Raw genomic sequence first — 14,358 nt, forward strand, 5'->3', positions numbered from 1 at the left:
GGGGACAGGGACTACAGTATTAAAAGGCTTCTCAGATTAAAGACTTCTCCCTTTCTCAGACAGGGGCACAACATCAGAACTGAAAGTAAGAGGGACAAAAGTCTTTCTGGGGATTCTTTTTCTTATATTTTTATACTGTGAAGTACACCAGCAGATGTCACAGGCAATTCCTTTACATAGAACATAACCAATGCCAGCCCTTTCTTGTATATCCTACCTGCATACGAGTTACAGCATGACCTGCTACCTTTAAGCCTGTGTCTGGAGTTAAGTGAATATGACTTGGGTTACTCTAGTAGAGATAAGAAAAAAAGCTAAATATTTTTTGTTGTTGTTCTTTTGCCTTTTGTTTGTTTGCTTCTTTTTTTCTTTAGACAAAGAGAACTAAGCAAATCTGATGTATCTGGACTTCAGCAAGCATTTGTTGAGTACTGTATTGAAAATCATTGCCGCAGTGAAAAAGTATATTGATTAATGAAAGTTATAATATGAGCTAGACATTTGTTAGCAGGAAGATAATGATGACGTTTCTAGGAGGGAGAAGAACAAAGCAGAGGGCAGACAGTGATGGAAGTCCTCAGTTTTAGGTCTAATCCAGATTTAGGTCTGATCTTCTCTGTGAGTTACCACTAGATAGATTGGAATTGGAATATCCTCGAAGGAGGAACTGGTTGGCCTCAAGAAACTGGGAATTTTTCCAACTGACTTGAGACTATTAGTTTAAAAGGCCTGTTATGATACTTATGGATCAATAACAGTACTTTGTGTACACGATGCTGTACAGCTGGGGAAAAGGCAAAGGACAATTTTGGACAAGGTAAAATAGGTCTCGTAGAGATAGGGAAGAATTAATGAGAGTGGACATGGCTTTGGTTACAGCTTATCTGGAAAAGTATGCTTAGACCTCCTTAGCTCAAGAAAGATGGATTCAGGCTTGAGGAGCTACTATTGCATTCAGGAGCCAGAGACAATATTTTCAAACAGGAGATTTAAAAACTGTGTTTGGTTAATCTTGCAGTGTGTAGGTGGAAAGGGGGGCATACTATTTATTTCTGCAAATAAAGGAGGGAAATAGCAGAAGGGAGGTAGGGGAATCACTCAAGCTAACGGACAAAGAGTACAATAACAAATGGGTATCAACTGTTTAAGAGATACATTCAAGACATCAGAAGAAGGTTTCAAATTGGCAGAGATATCAAGCACTGGAACAAATGGTGAACTAGTAGTAATGGAGACAAATTAACAGCGATGGATAATCATGAGTGCTCTCATAGAAGAGGATTGTACTCTGTGAGCCTCTGGTATTATAGCATTTTAATAAAAAAACCACTAGCTGTAGCATTCAGTAAGGGCTACCACAGTGAAACAGGATCATATGAGTTAAGAATATATAGGCAGCTTTACTACTGATGCAAATTCTGGCAGTAAAGTGAAGCAGCATCTGCTTAATGGTTCATAACATGTAAATTGAGAATATAAATGTTGCTGCATTAGAAATCACACACAGACTTTTGAAAGAAAGCAAGAAATCTGGTTAGAGTACCAGGATAAACACTGTTTCTCTTCTAGAAAGTTTGATATCTTGAAGCAATGCTTAATGACTGTTTAAATAAAGTTCTTAAGCATCCTTGTGGGTACCATCTTTGTAGGTTTTCTGTAGGTTTTTTTTTGTTTGCTTGTTTTTTATCAAGTAGAGAAATGAAGACAAAAGAGGGTTTAACACATCTGCCCTGAAGCATTCAAAATAAAACCTCAGTTGTAATGCTTAATACCTCTTATATTGCTGAACTGTCATTTTGGTTCCATCAGCATTTAACAAAGGATAATAGCTTGCTATTAATCATGACCAGGCAGGAAAACACAATGATAACATTTTGTACCCTGAAGGTGTGCTCTTTGTGTATTTTTATGAATCATTATATTGCACCAAAACAATACAGGAAACTTATTGAAAATGAATTATACTTTTCGAGGTTTTAAAACTTCACATTTGAATGATTCGTATTTTAATCTAGACCTGCAGGACATGGGATTTGTTTGCAGAAATCTGGATGATCCCTAGAATTAAAAATGGGCTGAGCTTTAATCCTCAACATTATCTGCCAGAAGAGTTAACACTCTGCAACAGATATCGACTGCTGTTTTCAGGGGCAAACTGCCACAGAAGTAAAGAATGGCCTGAAAAGATTTCCATAAAGTGCTAAGAGAAATTAACCCTAGGGAGTGATACTTCCAACTACTACATCACATTATACATCCCACACTGGATGGTGCTAATGGAGCAAGGAAGGAACATAAAAGCCCTGACTCTTAACTCCTAATTAGTCGTAAAGGCTGTGTGTACCAAGAACAGGCGAAATTTCCTTATGGGTTGTACCACAGGTTGAGCTCAGCCTTGAGAAAACAACTTTCTTCTCCATCTTGGAAACCTCCATGTGCAAATGAGCAAAATTCCAGCATATTTATGACCTCCGTGTTTTTCTGTAGCTCTATAAAGGAAGTCTGAACATTTTACAGTAGAGGCACTGGTTGTAAAACCAGCACCCTACAATTATAGACTGCAGCGGCTGGGTTTAACTGTCAGCATGTCGCCAGAGTCCTGTGGTTTGCAGCACAGGGTTCGCATTCCGGAGATGCCGGTGACTCACCAGCTAATTATAATATCCCTGGGACTATTTACATTTGCCCACTAAAACACGTGGTAGAAGGAGGAAATTGGAGTGTCCAGGCTGTTGAACCTGCAGAATGAGCACATTAGACTGATGTCCTCCAGGGGACAAAAGTGTTTTTGTGGTGCCTGTGTGACTGGCATTTTACCCTCCCTTTGCACTTTATACCTCTCATAGTCTCCTTGGGAAGCCCCTGAGAGGCAAGTGGGAATTCTATGAATAGCTGCAGAGATTTGAAACGAATCACTGTCTTTGGACACTAGGTGCATGGACACGGTGGTCATCAGCAAAGGCTGCATACATGCAGTAAAGGTGAAGCTGGTTATTTGTGCAGACACCAAACACTCTCCATCCTCAGTGTTATAGCTGTGTAGGCAGGACTGGATGCACCTGTGACATGGATAGACATGAGACAGAAGAATGAAGCTTTGCTGTGCCACAGCACTGTCACTTTGCTTTCACATTTTTCAGTGACAAAGACAATGGGGATAGGACCTTCTGGCCATTGTGCACATACGATGGGAAGAATGAGCATATACCATTTTAATAAAGTCCTCCTGACACTTGCAGTTAAATCAGTCTGTCTGATGTGAATGGTCTCTGATGACAAATGTGGCCAGGTTTTGGCGTACCTGTGGGTGTAATCTGATGATCATCAGGCATAAAGCAATCACCACAGTCTCTTAGAGAGCAATCCTTACCTGCTTTTATATTAGGCCTGTACTTACAATTAATGGGATTATTTTTATTTTCATGAATAACATCTTGGTAGGGTTTTCCTATAGCCCAAATGACATCACAAGGAGAACCTAGCAGGTTATATCTTAGCAAGCTGTTTTTCCTCAAACAGCTTTTCTTACTCTAAAAATAATATTAATTTTATGAGCAAGCAGTAAGAATTGTTGCTAGTTATGTTGAACTCTTCAGTCCTGCCACTTGGCTTTCATAAACACTTATCCATTGTCATTTTTCTCAGCTATATGCATAGAGTCCTCCTGGGTGCTACCAACAAAACCTTTATTCAGAGAAATGCAGAGTCCTTCCCTCTCCACTGCTATCCCAAGTGGTGAGTTTGCAGTTATGCCATTTTATGGCTTTCCAGAGGAACACAGAACACCTTAAGGGCTTGAGGAACTCAAAAGAGAACTTCAAAATAGAGGAACTAATTAAAATCAGAACCTAATACAAATAGTCCTGGTAAGTTCAGCTGGTGCAAGCCTATCTGGCATACAAGGACATCAAAGCCATAATGAACGTCTGTTTAATCTTGTAAATCACTGGAGCAGGAAAGGAACTGAAAGAGGGCCTGTGGCACTAAGCCAAACGTCCATCACTGAGAAAATGGAGAATGACTTCAACACAGAAAAGCCTTCAGTAATGAGGCAAAGAGTTCAGTGTCAAACCCAGCTTTCAGTGTTGTTCAATATGCCACTAGCTACTGTCCAAAAACAGAGGCAAATGGACAAGAGAGAATGAGTGAACTGATGTAGATAAACAGAACAATGCATCAAATAAAGCGGTGTGTGATTAACATGAGACCAGGTGTTGAAAGGTGCTGCCTCAGAGGCTACCGCTGTAGACATGTATTTATTTCCTGTTTTTACAGCAGGCTGAGGGTTAGATGGTTAGATTACAAGAGCCTTTTCCACCAGGTGGGGTGACTATAGCTGTGTATTCAATTATTTGTTTGTGGTTTTGACCTGTCTCTCTCTCTGCCTCATGCTGTCCCTTTGGACTAATTTTCTTACTGGTTTTATATCCCTTTTATCTTTCCTGAAGTGTTATCTTTCTGTGTAAGGGTACCAAGTGCTGTATAGTGCATTAATCCCTATATAGGGTTTATTATTGTTATAAAACTCAGACCATCTAAAGCAGGGGTGTAAAACTTATTTTCATATAACTACTGCTACATTTATACAGTCCTAAAATTACATTCTACCCTTTGAAGGCAATAATCAGGCTGATGTGGCTCCTGGTGAAAATGAGTACCACTTAGAAGGTAGTAGGCTTACACCTTCTTAATGCTGGTGTAAGAGCTATTCCTTGTGCTTCAACAGATCCTCATTACTAGCATAAGCTCCTAGCTGCTCTCCTCACTGAAGTCTGGTGGATCTGGTTAGAATAAAGTCAGACCATCATGAAGTGCTCCTTAAGTCGCAGCCATAACATCTATGGCAAGAAAGGGCAATGGGTTAAGAGCAGGAACGTCTTTAAAGCACTCTTGAGACCCTTTAATTTATAGGCTTAAGAAAATTTCATAGTTCCAAAACTCACTTGCAAGCTTCTTGTAAAATATAGCAAATTAATTTTTTTAATGACTTGTATGGCCCCATTAGTCACTACAGTACTGCATGCAGGGCTGGAGAGCAGTCAGTAAATCTCTGTGGTTTGTTCCTTCAGAGGTGCAGTCCTTAATGCTTTGGGAATAAGTCAGATAACCATTACTGGCTGATGATGCTGAATCAAACTGTTGAGCTGAGAGTGTTGGATGTGGGATGAATTATCCATGTAAAAATAAGCTGCTTCTTTTTTCTGTCTTTGCTGGAGAGGTGAACTAAAGGGGACTAAAACAGTGCAAGAAGACAGAATCCTTACCCATTTTAAGTCTTTGGAAATCACTTCTTGCAATAACCACAGACAGCTAAAAAAAAATGTCCAGCAAAAGACTTCCTTTCAAACCCTTTTTATGATCATTCACAATGAGACAGTTCTGAACATTATCCGAGCTGCGGGACTCTGACCTTACCATGAGCAAACAAGTGACACCTGTGTGCCCTACAAGGATGTTGGGTCAATGTGAAGATTCAGTGTCTTGTGGCTTTAACTTTGACCCAAATGTCAAAGTCAGAGATAGGTCACCAACACAAGCAGCTGGTCATTAAGGAAGAGGAAAAGGGCTTCTTTTTCCTCCTGCTAGCAGGCCAGAAAGTTTAGGACACTGAAGGATGGTAGCATTACTGTGCACCTCACCCCATCCTAAATGCTGCTTCTTGTTGCCAAGAGCAACCTATGATTGGAGCAGTGTTATATTGATATGTATGTAAGTAATTTTAATGTGGTGGAAGAGCATTGGAGAGGGAGACTTTAGTGAGCACTTAAAAATATCCATAATTATTCTGGTGCTCTGTCAACTCTTACCAGATTTCCTTTCTTGTGGAGGAAGGAATGGCAGGAACAGCAAAAATGCTGTAGCAGATGATGTCTGCTTTAATAATAACAACAACCCATGGTGAATAAAGAACTAGGTCTCCCTTTCAGGATTTGGACATTTCTATCCCAGCTCTATACTGAGACACATCTTGGCTGTCCAGAAACAGCTGTTTTCAGCCTAAAGTATTGTGAAAGTTAAGGATGCTAAAGGTTTAGACACAGCAGAAGAAAAATCATACCCCCATTTACACTCTGACTTTAGGTAATTAATTGCTGGTTAAACGCACTATTTAAGTTTAGAATATATGATTTTTTTTTTTTTTCCTGATATTTTAAAAGTATATATTGGCACAGAAAGTAACTAAGACAGGTATTAATAACAAAAAGAGGGCTTCTTATAGTGTTAATAGCCTTGCATATAATATAGGAGGAACTGAAAGGATGTAGTGAACATGCAGGCTTTTCCTTGTGACCACAGGCAACACATGAAAGCTTAACTTTCAAGACTGCAGAAACATTAGGCAAGAAAATTGATAAGATCTTGTATTTGCTGAAAGACTCCCAAGTGATACTATCCTTCCTAGGAATTTATACACTCCTCTAGTCTACCATAAAGTTTATTGCTATTGACCTCCCTCTAGTAAAAGTAACAGATGCTGTTTTATCACAGGCAATATAGATTGCTATTTTCAGAAGTGCCAGAGAACCAGTAGCTGATGACAACCTCCCTGACCTTGGCTATTGGTGATAGTCCATCAATATGTTGACAAGGCTGATAATTCAGCTGAGAGTTTAAGAAAGAATAGGGTATGGAGAATTTCCTGCAAAAGCTGCTTTGTTTTATATTAGTGCTTGTGTTTGGAAGTCATCCATAATAAATATATCCTGGACACATCACTTGAGGCACTGATGTCCAGTGCCTTTCGTGATTCCTTTCTGACCTGCTTTCCACATGCCCCTCCAGGTCATTGTCTCACCAGAAAATTTTGCAATTAAAAGTAGCCCAGTGGTGCCCCTTATGAGTGTTATCTTGGGCTCCTGGGGCATGCAAAGCAAGAGGGTTTTCTCAGAAGGTTTCTTCAGTCTAAGAAAGTTAATGGCTCTGTCCTACTTTGAGAAGACTTGACAAATCTGTGCACTGCTGTGTTTTCTGGCTATTAAAACTTCCCTTTGTTGCTCTGTTTTTCTGGATTTGGGTGCTGTTTTAATATGTGATGGTGTCATTTTTGTTTGGTTTTGTTTTGTTTTGTTTTTCCACTAATCATAGAACACAAAATCACAGAATGGCTGGGGCTGGATGGGACCTCTAGAGATCATCTAATCCAACCCACCTGCTAAAGCAGGTTCACCAGAGCAGATCACACAGGAATGTGTCCAGGAAGGTTTGAATGTCTCCAGAGAAGGAGACTCCACAACCTCTCTGGGCGGCCTGGTCCAGGGCTCTGGCAACCTCAAAGTAAAGAATGGAACCTCCTGTGCTTCAGTCTGTGCTCATTGCCCCTCATCCTGTTGCTGGGCACCACTGAAGGAGTCTGATCCATCCTCTTGACACCCTTGAGATATTTATAAACATTTATGAGATCCCCTTTCAGCTCCTTCAGGCTGAACAGCCCCAGCTCTCTCCGTCACTCCTCATAAGAAAGATGCTCCAGACCCCTCATCATCTTCGCAGCTGCTGGACTCCCTCCAGTAATCCCTTATCCTTCTTACACTGGGGAGCCCGGAACTGGACACAGTATTCCAGACAGACAGGAAAATCTCAACATGCACACTAGCTGCCACCTTGCTGTTCATATCAGATCCTTAATAGAGCCAGGCAGAAATCCAACCCATATTCAGGGCAATCAACCATGGCCCCTTTAGTCCGGTCTTGAAAAAATTATCTTGAAACAAATGTCATGGAAGCACTGGACAAGTACAAAGCTTTTTGATCATCCTTTGGCCATGCTTTAGGGTGTGGTTTGGTGCAGAACAGACATCTTTCCTGTAAAAGAGAATCTGGTTGCATTGTCCAGTCCCAAGTTTTGCCTATCTTTTCCCTGTAACTGGCAGATCTGGGTGTGTTTTCTGATTCTGGAAAAACGGGCTGCTTCCTGTAAGGCAGTTATTATTTGCAAGTAAACAGACATTCGGCTGATTTGATCAGCAGAGCAGTGCATAAGAAATTTCTTTTCAAGCCAAGTATGCTGTTAGGAATCTAAGTTTCTCTTTCAGGTCACTATTTTAATTTTAATGGACTAGAGTGTGCTGTTTTTCAGCAGATGTAATCATGTTAGAGGGTTTCAGTGGCCCCATATTGTTTTAGTAGCTATAATGAAGTAGGAGGCTTATGATCAAAGAGCATTATTCATCTTATTAATCACCACATTTATGGCATTACTGATTAAATAGTTTATAAGCTGACTGGGAAACCACACTTGCCCTTGTACACAAAAGAACTCTTTTTAAATCAAAGCAACTGAGAAACAGGAAAGTCCCACCCTTTCATCCTGTCCTCGAGCATGGTGCAGCACCTGGGTAACAGTAGTTTTGTCCTTGCTCATTCAGGCAGGTGTATTCCATCCAATTTCACTTGTGGAGAGGAATGGGAAGCTACGTGTAGGATCTCATTTTCACTATGGCACTGACAGAGTGTTCCCTCCTTGGTGCTGGAAAAAACAATGTAGAGCTCACATTTCTACTGTCACTCCAGCCCAGAAATGCTGTGCAACAGACTAAATGCTTGCGGGAAGATCTAAGTGAGATGTTTCCACTGCAGGTAGCAGCCAGACAGGGCCAGGTGAAAAATCTTGTTCAAGTTTGGAGAAATGATTACAGCATCGCCTGTTTTTTTTAAATTAACATTGTCATTCAAGACTAAATTAAAAGCATCATGCTGTCTCACTTACAATCTCACTTCCAGTCCTAAGGTAAACAAGGGAACATACTCAATCTAAAGTGCTTTCAAGCGCAGAAAGTAAAAATAATAATAATAACAACAAGTATATATATATTCTTGTCCTTCAACTGAAATAATCTTAGAGGTTACTTCAAAGCACAGGTTCATTTGGAAGTTTCTCTAGGTGTCTTCTTTCCAGTCCCTAGGAATCTGTCTTAACTGATTTCTCATCTCAAATGACTATATTTTGGGTTTGCTTGTTTCTTCTCCTGCTTAGAAATATAATGTTACCTCTTTAAGGAGATTTACAATAAATGGTCAGAAGAGCAAACTGAAGATAGGGGTGACCTTATTAATGTTTACAAATATGTAAAGGGTGAGTGTCAGGAGGATGGAGCCAGGCTCTTCTCGATGACAACCAACGGTAGGTCAAGGGGTAATGGGTTCAAACGGGAACACAAGACGTTCCACTTAAATTTGAGAAGAAACTTCTTCTCAGTGAGGGTAACAGAACACTGGATCAGGCTGCCCAGGGAGGTTGTGGAGTCTCCTACTCTGGAGACATTCAAACCCACCTGGACACCTTCCTGTGTAACCTCATCTGGGTGTTCCTGCTGCGGTGGGGGAATTGGACTGGATGAACTTTTGAGGTCCCTTCCAACCCCTGACATTCTGGGATTCTGTGATATTCCTGGTCTGAATTTAAAAATTTGCAACCTTTATTCATTCATGGATGCAAATGAGATGGTGTAAATATAAATTATGTGTCATTAGTTAGGTTTTTTTCCTCTACTTCTGCCTCAGTCAGCGCACAAAATGAATAACATTCCCTATGAATATGGAATGGAATATGGAATATATCTCACCTAACTTCAGCAGTCTGAAAATGTCTGTCTGCATGTGCTCCCTTTCTGCTGAGTGGAAGGAGTTAGACACTGCGAAATAGTGATTTGGCCTGTCTGCAGACAGGCCTGAGACAGATGCAATGAGTCACCTTTCTAGAGACCCCCATATTTCTCCACTGACCCACAAGGGAACCAAAACAACCTGTGTACATCAGATGTCTCCTTTTCAGACAGCTAAAATTACGAGAGATGTATCTAATCCTCAGCACAGTTCTTTCTTTCTTAGTGTATGGCCTGATGCCACATTTTCTGTGAGGCTATTGAAAACTTTCAGCAGCTGAAGTGTCCGTTACCTCATGGGCTTCGATTGGCAGAAGAGTATCTAACAGTGGGGGTTATCTCCCCATCTTGAGACCCTTACTAGGTGTGTTTAGCATGCAACTTGAGCATCCAAAGCTCTTTTTATGTCAACGGAGGAAAACATGCACTTTTGACGTCTGTTTTAGTATGAGATTAATCTTTTCCTAGAAGCACCTGTATTTGACTCTCTCTGTCTAACTGAATGAGAGTCTCTGTTATTACCCTCTCTCAAGCTGACATTTAGCCAGATGAACCCTCTGCGAAGTGCTCTGTAAACATGAATTAGTTTGCTTCATAGCTCCCTCTAAGGAAAGTGGAGGCAATATCTCAGTTTGACACAGAACAAATTAATGGTGTGATTAAAACAAAACCATTTGCTGGTTTTGAGTGTGGACTCTGACACATCTAGGTCTTAACTTTCCCGTGGAGCTACATGACATTTTCAAATTCAAAGAACAACTCTCATTCATTCTTTAATGAAAAATATATCAAGAAATTTGCAATTTTGTGATCTATAGCCTGAATAAGAAAAATCCTATTATAATTTACCTGTGTGCTTCATTCAACCCTGAATGCAAATGAGATAGTCAAAGTTATTAGCATGACTTATATTCATTACTGCAAGTTCTGTTTGCAAAATAGTTTTAATAACCTCGCATATGTTTTATGGTGTTATTTAGGCTCAACAAGCTGTATATTGTTAGGAAATTTCAGAAAAAAAAAAAAAGAGATTGATTAAATCTGATTCTTAGCCTGTTCCACTGGAAAAGCATGCTAGTTGCACACCTTCATAGTTCCTCATGATATGAACATTAGCCTGAGGTGTCAGAGAAAGATGAGAGTGACTTTGGGCCTGAGCTAATGATTGGAAAACTTAGGAAGGAGTTCTTATCACTGTATCTTGCACTAGTGTATTTTGAGCAATGGAGTTTTATGAGCTCCATGAGATGAGCAATACTCCACCACTTGAGAACTCCGGTGACTTGACATTACAATGTCACTTGGGCAGCATTTCAACCTTTACCATTCACAGCTCTGCCGCTGTGAATTGTTAACAATTTCCCTTGCCAGTCAACATGGTCTCTTCTTACAAGAAGCACTAAACAGCCTCCCTCACATTTCTGTGTTTGGCGTGGATGAAGGATATGTATGGCATGGTGAAGTGAGCTGTGGGAGGGTTTAGACAGACGGGCCATACTGTTTTTTATGTGATAGCCAGAAGGGAGCTCTCATGTTCTGGTAGGGTCTATTTGCTACGATTTATAGTTGCAATCATGGCTGATTATAGTATGTCAGAAGGCTGTATCACTAGAGGTGTTGCAGAGGTGATTATAAGGTTGAGCCATGAGGCCCTGGAGCATCTTAACTGCCTTATTTGCCCTTCTGAATGTCCAATAATGGCTGGAAATAGAGTGGACAGGAGGGAAAAGCTGTTGACAGCCAGGAAAGTTACTGTAATAGAAAAGGCCTCAGCTTGGAACCGAGCAACCATTTCTGTCTTTGCAAACAATTATGATTATATTTCCTCAGAAAAAGCTGTTTCTTTTGGAAAAACTGCATGATGGAAGCTTGATGTTTTATTTGCTCTCTGCTGTCACATCTTGATTTTCTTCAGGACCGGCCCACACAGGATTTTTTGCACGTGTTTATTCCTTTAATTTTAAAGAATAATATAATTGGTGGGTGCCTTTTCCTGTTGCAGCTGTTTTCAAATCATGCAGTAGCTTTCAGCCTGTGGATAGTGAAAGGTTCATGAGGGCACTTAAGAAACCCAAGGATCTTAAGGCTTAAGTTCACCACACAAAAATGTTTATCTCTCTTATAAATGTTTTATGAGCTCACTAACTGAACAAAGTTAAAAGCACTGCCAGAGTTTAAAATCAATTCATCAAAATAAGCTACTACAATATCACTAGGTTTGTGTGCTGGAATTACACCCACAGGAGTTTGTTTGTTTAATTATGCATGTGTGAGAGGAAGAAGAGATTAGAATAACCTAAGTAAAGGAAAAACACAGATTTTCTGCTCAGACTCAATCTGGCTTTTACAGTGTTTTTGCTTCTAACTCTACAGTGTGTCTGGTTATGGGAGCAGCTCTTAATTTGGATGCATATCCTGTGGAGCCAGTTTGGAGCTAAAAGCAGGATGGTTGTATTCACATACTACTGCACCTCCAGGAACCAGACACATTCAGGATCATGGTGCAATTGTACCCCGGCTGTGTAGAGACTTCATTTCACAAAAACATGGGTTCATTGTGCCTGGGACCATATTGACTATGGAGCTGTGTAGACCCACGTGTGTGGTTTACGCTTGAGCTAATAAGCCTTGTCAGAACAAAGTCAGAAGCTTTACACAAATGCCTGCAGTCAAGATCAATAGCTCATGATAATGATGAGTTGTCATATTAAAATGATGGGAAAATTTTATGTAGTGAAGTGTCTTGGACTAGTGGTTTTCAATAAAGGCAAGGACCTAATAGAGTGTATTCAGAGGAGGGCCGCAAAAATGATCAGAGGGATGGAACAGCTCTTCTTTGAAAAGGCTGAGAGAGTGGGGGTTGTTCATCCTGGAGTACTGGACTATTCGGGAAACCTTATCGTAGACTTAAAATATAGAAAAGGGCTTATAAAAAAAGATGGCTTATAAAAAAAGGGCTTATAAAAAAACCTTTTACCAAGGCCTGTAGTGACAGGACAAGGGGCAACAGTTTTAAACTGAGAGTAGATTTAGGCTGGAGATAAGGAATAAGAAGTCTATGATGAAGGTAGTGAGATGTTGGAACAGATTGCCCAGAGAAGCTATGGATGTCTCATCATTGGAAGTGTTGAAGATCAGGTTGGATGGGACTTTGAGCAACCTGATCTAGTGAAAGATGCCCCTGTCCGTGGCAGAGGGGTTTCATTAGATGATCTTTGAAGACCCTTTCCAACCCAAACCATCCTATGTTTCTACAGTTCTACGGTTTTATGGTTCTACGGTTCTATGGTTCTATGGTTCTATGAATAAGTGTTTCGGACTGTAGCTATGCATTTTTTCTCCATAGCGATTAACGAATTGTACAACATTTTCAGGATGTTGTGTCAATGCAAACAGTGACTATTGATTTCCAGAGAACTCTGTTTTAATCTCTCCAGGACTTGTCACAGTTTGTGACAAGTTTGATTTTGAGTTTTTGGTCTAAGCAGATTAGACCAGGTCAGAATTTTGTTCTGGCTTTTCCCAGCAAGAGCAAAGTTAATCTCTGAAGTGCTGTGTTTGTGGACTAAGATAAATACCTAAGTACAGCTGAAGATTTGTCCCACTGCCTGATCAATGTCTTGTATTTACACTTCTGTTATGGACAGGATTTGACCTGATGGAATCATTCAGTGTGAAACAGATTTTCGGAATGAAAGAAAATGGAATTCAGAGTGCTTATGTGCGACTTGGAAGCTTCCCTGTTGTTCAGAAAACTGAGTGAGTAGCCTGTTTTTTTCACTTCATTTTCTTCTGAGCCTCTGCTTTACATTACTTGGTTTCTCCAGGTTAACCTTGTAGTAGTTATCTAGTACCTACACATATACTGCTGCTTTGATCATCTCTTTCAGTTCTGCTGGCACAGAATTTATACACCAATCTCTGCACCAACTATCGGCCCCATCCTGGCAGAGTATAAACTGTTTTCAGTCTATCTTGATGATTGTGAGGAGCAGTATCAAGAAATCCACAAAAGAACTTAAAGTTTATTAAATAGCTTCTAAAAGGAATATTTGGTAGCAGTTCCACTGAGATATATATTTGCTAATCACAAGAGACCAGTTCCTAGTAGATATTGTTATCATTTAGCTAATATGGGTTTTGGCCTCCTAAAAGAATGAGCAATTTCTAATCCTGTGTCAACACGGATTCACTCCTTGGAACCTTTTGTGACCTAAGGCTGCCAGTTGTGTCATAGTCTATCAGAGCAGTTTCTCCTTGGGTTGTCACTTGAGTTCCGCTAGCATTAGCCTTGAAAAGAGCGAGTGCATAATTTCACTGAGTAACAATGAGCCATAGATCGAATTGTCATCATTAACATTTTCGCAGTAAATTTCTCTGTGCTGGTTTGAACTCCAACTTGAAAAATCAATAGTAATTATTTTCCTTTCTTATGGATGAGGGTTGTTATTTTTTTTATTCTGTTTTAGCTCCTTTGCTCAGCTCACTGCATCTTTGGGTTTGTCCTGTGATGTACATTTGCTTGATTTCACAATATTTTTTTCATTCTGGAGCCAACCTGGATTTATTTGCCCTTGTCCTCTCTTCCTCTTTCTCCATATTAACACACAGTCTTTTTAAGAAACAAAACAAAACAAAACAAAATACAAATATGATGTACTGAAAGGAAAACTGTTTGCTTTAAAGTCCATAAATGATGTCAAGTCTCAGGGTAAGTAAATTCATGTTCAGGGAGAAAAACAGCCAACAAAAGACA

The 14,358-nt window shown here is 40.0% G+C and overlaps 1 protein-coding gene across 1 annotated transcript in view; it reads left to right on the top strand.

Annotated features, from left to right (window-relative positions):
* The window catches only part of COL22A1 (collagen type XXII alpha 1 chain), a gene marked incomplete at both ends in the record, with an annotated part of 197,763 nt that overhangs the window by 45,523 nt on the left and 137,882 nt on the right, over positions 1-14,358 (top strand). The window contains one exon of the mRNA XM_080339502.1: positions 13,250-13,361. Coding sequence (XP_080195628.1) covers positions 13,250-13,361 — 112 coding nt within the window. The remainder of the gene's footprint in view (positions 1-13,249; positions 13,362-14,358) is intronic.

The sequence above is a fragment of the Nesoenas mayeri genome (genome assembly GCF_963082525.1).
Source record: "Nesoenas mayeri genome assembly, chromosome: 2".
Classification (NCBI taxonomy): domain Eukaryota; kingdom Metazoa; phylum Chordata; class Aves; order Columbiformes; family Columbidae; genus Nesoenas; species Nesoenas mayeri.